General features: G+C 35.9%; 1 protein-coding gene across 1 annotated transcript in view; it reads left to right on the plus strand.

Annotated features, from left to right (window-relative positions):
- Positions 1-2269: 2269 nt before the first annotated feature.
- Positions 2270-14958, plus strand: part of Cps1 (carbamoyl-phosphate synthase 1) — a 104568-nt gene continuing 91879 nt past the window's right edge. Inside the window, exons 1-2 of the mRNA XM_051190403.1 lie at positions 2270-2500; positions 13999-14108. Of these exons, the coding sequence (XP_051046360.1) occupies positions 2375-2500; positions 13999-14108 (236 nt within the window). The 5' untranslated portion in view covers positions 2270-2374. The remainder of the gene's footprint in view (positions 2501-13998; positions 14109-14958) is intronic.

Below are 14958 nucleotides of genomic sequence, written 5' to 3' on the forward strand. Positions count from 1 at the left end.
AGTTGCAAAATTCTAAAATTAAGTACTTTAGAAGACTGAATGCTTCTGTTTTTTAAAGAGATGATAAGTAATTTTATTATTCAGTGATTATGTATACACATATGTATATTGTGCATGTGTGTGTGTGTGTTCCTGTGGCCTACAGCACATGAAGAACAGTTAGAAGACAAACTTGCATGTTGGTCTGCATCTTCCAGCTAGCATTAGATAGGCTTTCTTGATGTTTTTCACCATGTATGCCAAGCTAGCTGACCCATGAGCTTCCTGGAATTCTCATGGCTCTGTCTCTTTCTGCCCATTGGATCATTAGGACTGTATATGCAAGCTGTCCTTCCTGTCTGGCTTTAGATGGGTTCTGACTTAGCTACTCATGTGTGTACAGCAAGCATTTTACCCATTGAACCATCTTCCCAGTGCAGGGGGGTGAGGGAGGGAGAGAGAGAGAGAGAGAGAGAGAGAGAGAGAGAGAGAGAGAGAGAGAGAGAGAATATCAAGGCATTTCCTTTCCATTTCTTTTCAATTTATGGGAAAGAATAAAATAACTTTAAAGCGTTAGATTAAAAGGTAGTAGAATGCTTCCATCTTTTTCAAATGTGAGAAGTTCCTTGTTTTTATTTTTCTGTATGGGAGTATATAGGAGAAAATGACAAAGCTGTAAACAGTGGCAGCTCTGGTAAGTGCATGAATAAAAGAGGGCAAGTCCATGTAAAATGATTTCACTTTTCCAGACAAATGACTTATATAAGCTTAGAGGACCTGCAATGATCCAACTCATGAGGAACAAATTTTCTAAGACAATTTCTGCCACCCCTCGCAGTTGAATGTAGGCACCTAATGTGAAGAAAGCTTCATAAGAATGTGGTAAAAAAGAAAAAAAAAACCAATCAAATATGAAGAAAATTTTTCATGAAAGTGTACTATTTCTTTTAAATTTCATTACCTGACTTTCCTGATTCCCCACCCATCACCTCCTAAGCCCCACCCCCTTGACTTGCCCAAATGTAAGTTCCCTCCCACATGCCACAATGTTTGGCAGTTTGAGTGTGAGTTTTTGTTTATCTGAACACACTTTTATTCATTATTGGGTTATCCAATCTAGAGGTTGATCATGAAGTCGCAATGTATGATGTTTTCATCTCGAGTTTAGAATACTTAACAAAATTTTTCAAATTGTTTGAGCTCAGAGAATGTTAATATATTGATGCATCAAGACAGAGGATTTAGTTAAATTGTTTTGATATTTATTTATTTATAGGCTTTCATTTCCCATCCCAGCATTGGAACCACAACAGTGAAATTACCATATCTTTGTGTCATCACTCTCATTATGGAAATCCTAATAAATACATCTTCAGTGCTTTCATTTCTTGGCCTTCAAATCTATCTGAGGATGCTGTTGTGGGGGCTGTCTGCTCTTTATAGACCCTGGCTTATGTAAGATACTCTGCCAGCCAATGTGACCCTTTCAATACCTGTTTTTACTTGTGGCTAAAGGATTGACTGAGTAACTTTATTTAGGTCAAAACATGAACACCCATTTTGGATTTTCTTAAGGAGATAATTTAATTACTGGCTAAATATGATTAATGTTTATATTCAGTTGTTTTTCATTGTTCCATTCACATTTTACAAGCTTGGGAGTTTTAGAGGTACATAGTAAGTTACTGTGCTCCTGCTGTTTTCTGAGTAGTGTTATCAATAGCTTTAAAACATGGAAGGCAGAACACTGTTGTAACAGGAACATAACATACTACTTCATCAATGCCCCTCTTCCCAAATAATGCATTTGTTGTATATTTGTGGGGGAAGTTCCTTCTATGTTCTCTTTACTGTATGTGGTGTCCATCATCTTTCTCTAAGCAGAAAATGTCCAGGGTTGGGTTTCCTAGAAATCCAAGTATCTTCTGAGGCAAATCCTACGTCATTTGCAACGCAGAAAAGTGTTTGATCTTTTGCGTTATCAGGAAGTTACTGCCCTTTGAGTAAGGGGTACTCACTCCTGAGGCTATTCACCATGCCTAGGTCATCTTATTCAGCTGCATAAGCAACTCCTTTGATGGCTGGCTGGCTTACTACAGCATTAGCATTATTTTCACAGGAGAAGGTTGCATTCGTTGTTTTGCAATTTGTATGACATGTCCATTAGAACATCTCTGGACATCAGCTTGTGGGGAGGGGCTAAGAGGAGGAGGAGCTGTGGCTAGGACATTTAATGGCAGAATGAATGGGAAGTCAAAGATCGCAGTGCAGTCAGCCTTCGGCCTCAACTGCACAGTCTCCACAAAGCTTTCCTTCACATTAGTTCAAAACAAATTGGATAATAAAATCTCATGAGATATTTGTGATTTAATTTTAGTCATAAAACTCCTTCAAAATGACGAGGATTTTGACAGCTTGCAAAGTGGTGAAGGCACTGAAGAGTGGCTTTGGTTTTGCCAATGGGACTGCAAGGCGACAATGGGACTTTTCCAGACCTGGCATCAGGCTCCTTTCTGTGAAGGTAATGTTCCTGTGTCATGTTTCTGACAAAACAGTTTAGCAGGGGTGACAACAGGGTGCTGCCAGAGCAAATACAGCTTTGACTACAGTTCCAAAGTGTTTGTTAACAATTGCTATACCATAAAATATATTGATTTAGCATTATTTTTATCATCTCTGAGTAACATTGCAGTGATATAGAAAGACTTCAGTTCCTGTCAGCATATCAAATATAAGTGTGCTATAGAAAAAAATACACTTAAAAACTTATGTTTTATTTTGTGCAGTTTCTGTGTACATAACTGTACCCCCCACACATATTATGTTAAGCTTTTGCTGTATACTGACCCACTGGAAATGTTCCTCCTTTAAAATATAAGATTTTAAAAATTTATAAGGAAAATATCTATGAATTTTTAATTTTAGAGAGAGACACACAGCATTTCCATGTTCTCTCTTGACTTTCTTATCAGAGGAAGAATTTATGATCTTCATTTTTGGAGAATCAGATTTTGAGGCAAATATTAGCTGACAATCTGTCTGTGCAGGCATACCTGTAGCTGAGCAGGCAAGTCCAGAGGGGAACAGCAAATAGCTTCTCTCCTACACCCTACCTCTGATTATGAAATTCCAATTAAAAACCCCTACCCTTCCCCATCATGCTGTGAGGGTATTTCCAATGGGAAAGTCTGAATTACACTTGCGAATGCGGCCAATGAAGAGCTTCTTTACTGAATGCCAATTTTAACAAATCACAGTAGCTTCGATATGGTGCTTTTTTTAAATGTGTACACACAGATGAGAGTGTCATCGAGCATTCTGCTTGTACTTTGTTTGCACAGTAGGCTGACTGAAACACAGTCCCAGAGCTCCTTAGATTCTCTTGTTTATGCTGCTTTGGTCAGGATTCCAGGGACAAGCAATTTTCACAGTTCTTATAGTTTTCAGGGAGAGGGAGCCATTATTCATACAATGGTGTGTTAATAACTTGAGCCTGCTACCCTGAGAAGAGTCTAACAAAGGCTAAGTAACTACCATTTTGGATTCATTTTGATTATAAGATAGAAGCCAGAAAGGAGAACTGATCTTCTAAACTACCGGAAAAGACACAGTGACTAGAGATAAACTGAGAGTAATGATTTGATTTTAGTTAAGTGTTATCAGTGCCTTGGAGACAGTCATATGTCACCTCAAAGAGAAGAAACTCTAGTGACAACAGTGTCACTGACAGTTTAAGTGCTTTGTATACTGTAGAGTTGGGTCACTTGGAACTTACTTTCTTCTCACAGAAGTGGGTGGGTTAGGATGAGAGTGTCACCGTTAGACACCAGAAATAGAGTTAGACATCAGAAACTGACTCATTAAAATGGTAGATGCAACAGTGATTAGAAAAGCCAGTTCCCCAGACTCAGCAAGCACTCCATACAGCAATAACCACACAACATGAGCTAATTATGTGGACAGACCCCTGGGAAAGCAGTTCTAGCTCATGGTGGTAGATGTTTCAAGGGTCTTCCATAGTTCATAGCCAAGAATGACAAATCTGCGGAGGAATAAGCCATCATTTCAAGGTGTACAAGTCATTACTCACATACAGTCATTACTGACCAGAATTTTGGAAGAATGCCAGGCATGAAAAATGGAAGTCTTTAAGCTTCAGACTAGTGAATTAAAATTCCAACAAGTTCAAGGGGGAACCAGTGTTATTATTCACCTATTTTGAAATAGTCTTCTCTGTTTTTCCCCCTCCTTTTAAACAACTCAGTTCTCTAAGAAACACATAACCAAATTTATTCTTTTGGAATGGCACAATATTTTAAAGATAGTTAAAATCATTAGATTGTATTTCCGTCATTGTCAGTAAAGGGCATGGGAGCAGTTTTGAAAGGTTAGTGACACGACAGGTAGTTACAGGCAGTAAATGGATTGTGAAAGACATTCAGATCAGAAAGCATTGCCCTATAAGCCAGGTTGCTTTTCCAATATCAGTGGAGGTCATTGCTTTTTCTCCCTGTGGTGAGAACAGGAGGGCACTTGTATCTTTCTGTGACCCTTCTGTGCATATTTGCACGTGGTTAATATTTACAGAATGTGTGTTGCCACTAGACACAACTGCATTTCACTTAAGGGGAGAAGTAGGAACTTCAAGGTGTTCCTTGTTTTAAAAGAAGTTGGTATCAAGGGTATAAATGATCAACAACCATAACATATGAAAGTTTTAGAGACCATAATCTTTTTTCTATTAGTATTGAAAATGCCCAGTGCGCATTATTATACTCAGCCAGTTGTAACAATATTGTAGTAGGTACTGAGGCTGGGAAATAAAATAAAATATGGATTCTAGCCTCGGTTATACATTTCCTATTACTTTGACCTTGGTAATTCACTTATTCTCTAGATTTAGATTTTATCATAAGTAGTGTAGAAGGGGAATGCACGATCACCATACAATAAGCTTATAAGGTGCTTTAAAATAAAAGATGGGTACTTAAAAATTATGTTCCATTCATTTTAGCAGAAGGACTTAGTACAGGGTTAGATGGTGTCCTCATGTTTTTCAACAACTAGAAATTTTTTCAATAACACGATACCTGATAAGATCTATCCAGTAGTAAGCACATTATATATAATACACAATGCAGAAGAATATATGTATATACATATATATATATGCGCGCGCGCACACACACACACACACACACACACACACACACACACACACACACACATATATACCTTTGAGTCCCAAATTGATTTATAAGTACAAGGAAAACAGGAAAACTATTCAGTCTTGATGTATTTAAGACCTGTGAATTTGGATTTTTTTTTTTTTTTTTTTGAGACAGGGTTTCTCTGTATTGCTTCAGAGCCTGTCCTGGAACTCGCTCTGTACACCAGGCTGGCCTCTAATGCACAGAGATCTGCCTGCCTCTGCCTCCTGAGTGCTGGGATTAAAGGTGTGCACCATCAACACCCATCTTGAGAAGGTATTTTAATGGCTTGTGGGTGAAATAAGGTAGCTTATTTCTGTGCCCTCCTGTCTCTGTTAGACAATCTGTATTTGTGACTTGCTGAGACTGGGAGCTGCAGTAGTGCTGTTAGTCTTCTGTTTGCAGAGGCACAAAGCTGGAGCTCTTTCAACTTCAGGAGACTGATCTTGATGTTACTAGTATTTTCCAATGTCTTTGCAGTGATGGGACCTCAGAGAAGGCTACATGGGCCAGGGTCAAACTTGCTGTGACTTTGTAGCCTAGGGATTTCTAGCCTACACGGTTTTTTCTTCATGTTCAAGTTCAAAACATGATCATATTTTTGAGCCCACTCTCCTTTCTTTGTTCTTTTCAAATTATTAAACACCATCTGGAAAGCTCTTAAATTTCTTAACAAAGTTACTGGGTGGTGCAATTGTCATTAATTAATCAATAGGTTGGTACATGGTTACAGAATTTGACTATGTTTCACCTAATTTATAGAACTATCATATCCTTTTAATTTATAACAATAAAGTAAAAATTAGCCGAAATTATTTTAGATTCTCCCAAATCCAGAACTATTTGTCCTATAGCATATGCTCAGTCAGAGACTGTTAAAAACATGACTTATGAAGGTTTGTAATAGAATCTTTATAAATAATATTCTTTATTTATGAGAAATATAGTTAAAACAAAAATTACTTATTAATCCAGCTCTTTTGTTCATCTATTCCCAGAGCATGGGTCTATTCAAAATTAACCTTGTGATTTTTATCTTCTACATTAGCTTATGTTTAACCCAAACCAGAGTACTTTGACGCTGTAAGGCTTAATTGATTGCTACAGTTACAATGTTCAGACATCCTGAATTGTTAAGCATTCATAAATATAAAGAAGTACATCAAGCATTTGAAAGATAGCAAATTGTGCTGTAATTATGATTTTAAATATTGATAATTTGAAAGCATAGCTCCAAGAAAGACAAGATTTCACTTACCCAAAAGAAACTTCATGATCTTAAGCTTTTATTGTATTATTTACATAATAACTAGCTGAAAAAATCTGGCTTTAGGCTTCTTACTTTCCAAAGCTTAGTTCAGATATATGTTTTAAGAGGCTGGTACTGAAGTGAACTAATAGCTATGAAACATCAGGTAATCTAGAAATCAAATATATTATATAGCTTGAGGCTGTGGTGAAAATGGAAATAAACACACAGGACCTCTACTTTCTCTGATATGCAAATAGCCTACTTAGATAAATGACTTAACAGCAATATATTCAGATCCTCAGAGTAAATCATTTTCATTTTTCCTACTGGCTTAAGGCAATTATTATCTCTATAATTCTTTATATACAAAGCTTTTGTGGACTGTATTGCTCAGTTAGCTTAAAGCTTTACATACAAAACATTTTATTTGCAACTACTAATACATAGAGGCAGAGGCTTCATCACTACTCCCATTGCACATATGTGTAAGTACCTAAATTAACAAGACTATTTTTGTTCACAAACTGAAATATTTATCAGAAAATGTGATTAGAACTTTAAGCAGACTCCAATCATCAGATAGATATTGTTCCTTTTATATATTTTTTAAGATTATAGTGTAATTGCACAATTTTCTCCTTTCCTTTCTTTTCCCAAGTTAAATATTTTGAACCTGACATTTTATTAAATGCTTGCATTCCTGGGGCTGCAGCCCTTGAAGCCACTGCTAGAATCTGCTGAATCAGTTTCCTTGTTAGGATTTTATTGTTTATGCTAGAGCCCTCACCTATCTGAATTTTATCCCAATAGCACATAAGTTGGCATTTTCCTTTCTTTAATTTTGTTGGCCTTTCAGAATAGTTTTAGATCAAAGAGTCAATAAGGATTCCCTCCCTACATGGGTGTCAGAAAATTATACAAATAGGGTGTTTCAGGACAGTGCTCTATAGAGTTGATATTTCCCTACCCCTTCAACAAAATCATTGTTGTGTGGCTGTAACAATATGTGCTGCTTTTCAGTTTCCAAATTGTTCTCTTCTTACTTTATCTGGTGTGCTCCCAAATTCAAAAGTCCAAGGCCATCTTCAAAATCAAGAAAAGACTCATTTCAATTGTTTCTTGTGTCTTGAAATAAAGGATTAAAAACACCAACATGCCCACAAAATACCCAACTTAAAGTAAAGGACCAATACCATCAAAGTTAGTAGAAAAACACTGGGTAGGGATGTAGAAACTTGAATGTGCATCTGTGGGTGAATATACACAACATCATCATGAATGCAAAGAAACACCCAGCAGTAATAAACATGAGGCTGATTTGAAATTTTATAGGCTAATTATAAATTGTTTCAATTTTGAATATACTTCCTAGGACTAACCTCTCTAAGTTATTTTAGTATAACCCCAGGGACATTTTTGAAGTGTTTTTGAAAGGAAAATTTAGCTGTGTGACTTTTTAGTCATTGTTATTATTCTGGAAGATTCTTTGAAGCCTTGACTCTTAAATATGATCTCAAGCTGAGAACCTTAAAGTAAAGAATTCTAGCCATTTCTAGTCCTATAAAGTTAATCAGTCACTTTGGGCAAAAATGAAAATAAACCTGCAAATGTAGTTTCAAAATGAACTTTAATTTTGAGAACAAATTAAGATCCCTAAAGAGAAGAGTGATTTGCGAGTAATGTGATAATATTTGCATAATCATATGTTAGAAAATTTCATTAATAGAACTAAAATATCCTATGACATGGTGGAATGACAACACTGTACAGGTAGTTTCATGATATAATTACTTTTAATCTGTTCTTAAAAATCTGTAAAGCAGAAGGGAAAAAGGGGTAATAAGTGAGGGTGACTGGGCAATGACTGGGGAGAAAAAAATCATTGCTCCTCCAATTACCAGTGTGATGATCTTTGTTTTCCTAAGGTCAACTCAAGTGTAAAATGGAGATTTTAATGTTAGCAATCTCATTCCTTTTCTGTGAGGATTAGATGAACAAATCCATGAGTAGTTATAGGGACACTGCCTTGCACATTCCTGTTAACCATCACTATTCAGAGAGGCTGTCTCAGGAGGGGTCAGTGTGGAGTTCTGAGTGACACAAGGTGCTGTCATATACTTGTTCCAACAGTGCTTCATGACTCTACTTGAAATTAGATACCTTTGCCTGAATAGGAGGCACTTCGTTTTCAAATCTAAATTTTCAATTTGTTTGTGCAACTGCATATAGACTTCCGTTAACATGGACAACTACATTCAGCAGATTTTTGTTATACTAGTTTCCCATTAAAGCAGCGTGAGGTCTACAGTGATAGATCAATTACTCTTAAAAGACATGCTTAAGAAATGGTAATCCTCCACTTTTACAGATGTTAAGAGGAACCTCACTATATGGAATCACACTAGAGAAAATTTCAAGTATATGTTTATTTCAGTTATTATTTTAAAAATTAATTATGCAAATATTTATTGATAAAAGGATGTATCAAGCATTCTGCATAAACCTTGACGACAATAAAGATAAAGCCACTGCAGCTTCAATTTTAAATGGAGTGAGAAAGATGAACTAATTATTTCCTATTTAGAAAATTGGTGAAGAAACAGTATTTCAAGTATGAGATTGTATTAGTGAATTAAAATAAAGATAATTGGCATCATTTCATATAAAAGTTAGAACTTGCTTTTCTGTAGGGTTACAGTGTTAGGCTAGGCTTGAGATTTTCTGTTCTAAAAGTCACTAGAAAGTGAAAAGTGTACCTTAAACAACTATAACACAAAGACATGGGCACACACATACACACACAACACACATGTGTGCACACACACACATACACTCACATACATACACACCATTTACACACAGACACACACGTAGAGAATGCAGGGAACACAAGGCAATCAGTATTAATTCTGACTTGTGCAATCATTGAAGAAATAGCCTGTATACTAGGAAGAACAACTAGGATGTAAACAAGAAACAAGCAAGCATTGACTCATGAAGGACTGAAAGATAAAGAGCTGAGGTACTATACATAGGATGTAATCCAGGGAAAGGAACTTACACTAATTAATTAATTTGAAAACTAGTATCCTCCAATAAATATTTGAGAAAGCTTTAACTGTACTGCCTAGGTAGAAGCAGGGAGACATTGCAGATAGGTTGAACAATGGAGACACAATAGAAAATGTAAAGCCTTTTGCAATATAGAGTTATGTGTAGAAGCAAATGGGTGACTATTAGTTAGCTGTTATTATTATTTATTTTTAGATGTTGGGTGCCTACCACTACTTTTAACCATTATACTGTTCAAGTAACTTTATTTATTATTTAGTCTATATGACCAGATGTGTTTGTAAGTGGCTCCTCTTGAGCTGCTATGAAGAGATAATGAAAGCAGAGATTTATGTAGTGAGATAGTTTTCAACCCTAAGACATTTATTATCTTTTAGTTTTAAATACTAGTAACAATAACCACTTTGAGAGGACATATGGGGCATTAAGCATGTGCCTTAGAACAATTCAGACAAAAACTAGACAAATGTATCAAGACTATGCAATGCTGAAAGTAAAGAATAAGTGTCATATGAAATAATATATTAATAATGTTTTCAGTAATAAAATAGATGAGCTGGGGGCCACATTAGTGAATAATATAGATAATGCATTTTGGTCAATGAAGTTTACTTTTTCAGATAGGACAATACAACAAACAAGGCACTATATGGGCATTTGGAAAGCAAGAAAAATCATGGAAAAAGTTCTAGCCAAGGACATGGAGTTCTAAGAGGCAGGTTGTAATTTTAAAAACAGAGATCAAGAGAGTCCTACAGAAAGGTTACATTAGAGCAAAGACTTAAAGGACTTTTCAAATTCGAGACTTGAAATGCAAAATTTGCTAAACTTTTTTTTTAAATTGAAAGTTATATTTATTTTAACCTTAAGTATGGGGAGGAAAACAGGAATTCTTTTATTAAACAAACCAATTCCCCCAAAAAGGATGCTATTCTATTTATCTTTATATTTCCAAGCATTTAAGTAACACTTCCATACTGTGTTTCTCAAGGTTGTCTGTTTTGCAATTTAGGAAAGTTCCTAGCTTTTTCACTATATGGAGAGTCTAGGGACACTTACTACCAATCTCCAGAGCACAAGTACTTAGCCTGTGGCAGAGGCTCAGTGATGTTTGTGATTTGACTGTCTTAATAGTTTTATTGGTATACACATTTTTATTAAGCACAAAGGGACCATATCATTAAAATGGTCCTTGAGTTTTCTTCACCTTTCATGACATTCTACTGGTATACACACTTCCCTTAATTAAGATTTTTTCCCACACATTTTCAGCCTTCAAGAGATTAATATGCTCTGGCAGTGGACATTTAAATTATAATAAATAGAAATCTAATTTCTATGCTGTGAACTTCTGTTTGATAGGGTGGAGGCTCCAAAAATATCTTATGATGGTAAAAGGTGAATTCTCATGAAGTCTCTGCAAGGAAACAGCATTTGGGGATTGTTATCTTGGAGAGAGGACTCTAAATAATAGCCCTTTGCTCAGAGTTCTCCGTCAATTCATAGATAAGTCAATTGGCACTCATCATTTTAGTCATTGGAGGCTAGTATAGTTAAAAGGAATATAAAGTGTACTACAGGCAATAAACAGAAGCCTTGTAACAATATAATGTGTAGTGGGAAAGAGAATTGGAAGATCTATAAAAACTGCCAAAAAGAACAAAAAAATATAATTAAGGGAGCAAAAAGACATATTGAACACATTCTCAGGGACTATTTCAGAAAGCAGTAAATGTCTCTCCAAATGTATCTTAGAAAACAGAAAGCAGAGCAGGGAACAATTTCATGAGGAGAAGAGAAAAAAAAAAATACCAACTAGAAGTCTAGGCAAAGGTAATAAGAGTAGGATTTGCTTCTGTGAATTTTCTCCTTTCTTTAAACTATTTAAGTGTCATCTCATCCACAGATCAGACAATCAGAAGGCCTTAGTTGAGAGTAGGTCAGAGGAAGGAGGAAGAAGAAATAAACCAAGGTGACATTGTAGGCAGACAAGCTCAAAATAAGGCCAATAAACTGGAGTATAGATAATAGTTGTATTTGGAGTGCACAGCCAAGCTTTCCTCATTCAAATTATTTTAAGTTACATATTATTTAAGAACATATTCCTTTTCTTCTATTTTGTGAAGGCATGTCAGTTACACACGAATTCTTCAACAACAGGAAATAATATTTCTAGTAGAAAATGTTTTCTTGACAGTGAATTTTCATTACTTGGACCAAAGGGTTTCATCTAGTGAAACATGTCAGAATTACCTGGGGAGTTTTGCCAATAAACACACCCCTGTTGAGACCCATCTCTGTAGAGTATCTTATACTAATCTTTGGAAATACACTGAATGTTATCACTCTTACTTCCTAAAATAATTAGCCACCGTGTTGAATTTTAATTGCACAAAATAACTGATAAATCAATACAAATTATGGGATAATGACAATGTATTATAAGACATGACAGGCAGAGCTGATTTAAGTACAGAGAGAAATTTGTATGTGTACTAAGCTAATCCCTGACAGAGAAATCTCACCACTGGTATCAGACGATGTCAATCATCTTGGTTTCTTTGTGATGGGCAGTTCCCCAATTTTTCTTAATGTAGTGCCTAGACAGACAAAGAATAACCAATCAAAGAACTATCAAGCGTGTGACCCCCATTACTCTCTCTCACACACATTTCCACACACAAATATCTTTCCAAGGAGCAGTATAGAAAATTTTCCATCTCTCTCAGGAAAACAAACTTGAAATCCACATGTTATATTTCTAAATTAAAACAAAATAAATAAATTACCCATTTAAAAGACTGTGATCTTAATAGGTAACACTAAATAGTTATGTATGTAAGTGTAATGTATATACACATTTATACATAATTGAAATTTAGAAGCACAGTGTTGGATGAAAGGCAATCAAAACACCATTTTTCATGCAAGAACAATCATTCTAATAGCAAGAGATTTGAGTATTTTGGATTTAAAGGAAACATATTTCTTCAGACATGATTATTGGAAAAGGAAAATAATCAGGCTTTTGCATTTCAATGCTTGAGAAGCTGAGTGTGTGTGACCAAGCTAGAGTAATATAGAAACAAATTTCTAAACATCAATTATTAAATACCTGATAGTGTGTGTATATGTGTGTGTGAGAGAGAGAAAGAGAGAGACAGAGAGAGAAACAGAGAGCGAGAGAGAGAGAGAGAGAGAAAGAGAAAGAGAGAGAGGTGGGACAGCCAGATAGGGAGGGATTATATACTATGACTCTAGCTCTGAACTGGAAAAGAGGCAGAAAGCAGAGAATTGGTGCATTTCTCCATCCAGTGACTTCACTTAACCTCATGGGGCATGGCCAAAATGGCCTCATGTATGATTGTTTCTATTTCTCTGACTTACAATTATTTGAGACAAATTTCAGATATATTACTTTATGACTTAATATCTCAGTATGTATCTATTAAAATATGCAAAAACTTAAAAACATAACCTTAATGCTATCATTAATCCTAACAGAGATTTTATCTAGTGTGATCAAGTACCGATTTGTCATTCTGATCTCCTCAGTTGCTATGGAGTTTTTATGTCACATATTACAATGGGCTATAGTCTCCAAGAGCTGTGGCTTAACACATTTCTTTCCCTCTCCCTTGCCCTGTAAAGAAATTGAATTGAGATTTAAATTGTTTCAACAACAGGATTATAGTATTTATGAGGAGTGGGTGATGTTTGCTTGCTTCTTAGGTAAGTTTCCTAATTGTTCCTTCTTTTAGCCAAGAATTTTTAGAAGCTAGTTCAAAGATTAAGACAGTAAAGTAATTGAATTCAGACTGCCCATAGCCAAAAGTGAGAACCCGATATGGCTATAATTAAGTCTAATAAAAGGCAAAATAGAATATGCTTTTAGAGTGTTCCACAGTGCTTGCTATTGTATTAGTATTAAAAGAATGATACAGTTACAGCACAGTGTGGCGAGGGCAGCCCTGGGGACAACTCCATCAAACACCAGAATTCCGTGGAGCATAATTTAATAGGTAATCTCGAGGATTCCTTCTAGCTCTAAACCTCTGAGTGAGCACGAGTTGTACCGTATAATTCATGATGCCTTTGTAAGCTCACGGACTTCCCTTAAAGGTATACTTGAGCAAAGCCAGGGAATATTAAGGAGAAAAAGTCACCAACTGCAGCTTTTCAACTAACTTGAAGTATTTCAGGTTTGTCAACAAGTCCACAAGTAGACTTAGAATAGGCAATGCACCGACATGCTCCAATTCCGGTTCTAAGCAAAACAAAACAAAATACCCACCAGCGACAAAAGTCATCCATTTGGAGAAAAGTTACAGGTGACACAGAACAGCTCAATGCCTAGGTAGAATGGTTTCAGTAAATCTGCTGAACATTTATTTATGCCTGGATACTTTGTCTTCAGATTTTTTTTTCTCTGTGTGTCTGATGTTTTGTACTTTGCTCCTGAGATTCATGCAACTGCTTCTTTAGGCACAGACAGCACACATTGTCCTGGAAGATGGAACTAAGATGAAAGGTTACTCCTTTGGCCATCCATCCTCAGTTGCTGGTGAAGTGGTTTTTAATACTGGCTTAGGAGGGTGAGTATACTTCTTTCTGAATGCTTTCTTCCCTCTTTATGTAGAAGAATACCCAGTGATGTAACTCAAGTTTATAGGTTGAAATCACTGCACCATTGGATTGTAAATAGTAGTTACATGGGTCTTTGTATATGGCCTACTGTAGCCAGACAGGTATAGATACATATTTGCTATTCCTGCAAAAGAAATAGGACATGGAAGCTTCAGTGGTCCCTTAAACAAAACAGAAGAAAGCTATCCTAGAAGTGTAAGTTGTGAAGGTATCAGTTAAGGAAGACTACTACATGGGGAAGTATAAGTCTGATGGCTGGGAACTGAAGTTGGGCTCTTCACCAGAGCAGTAAGTGCTCCTAACCTCTCAGCCATCTCTTTAGCCTCATACCTAGTATTTTTAATAGTTATCCATTTTGACCCAATTTAGTATTTACAATTTACAGACAAATGGGTGGAAATGACAATGAGAATTATTAAATAATTCATGTGGTTGATTTTATGTAGACAACAAACGTTTGTTCAACTGGTGATTAGGAGGCTGGGTTTCTGGTCTTAGGAGACAGTAGTTGAGAATGGGATATTGAAACCTTACCTAGCCTTTAGGAGTTTCTGTTTTCCTGCTTAAAAAGTAAGGGACCTAGATTACACAACAATTGACATCTGGGGACTTAAACCACATGTATCTCAGGAAAAACATAAAACATGACTTGATCATTTTAAAAGGTTTCCTTTAGAGATTCAGTCAGTTAACATATATGATGACACCAGGGAAATTCACTTTAGCCTTGTAAGGAGAAAGGAGCATTGGGTTAACTGATATTGAGTGTATTGATAGATCAAGCCTGTCATTATATTA

The sequence above is a fragment of the Phodopus roborovskii genome, unplaced genomic scaffold (assembly GCF_943737965.1).
Source record: "Phodopus roborovskii unplaced genomic scaffold, PHOROB, whole genome shotgun sequence".
NCBI lineage: Eukaryota > Metazoa > Chordata > Mammalia > Rodentia > Cricetidae > Phodopus > Phodopus roborovskii.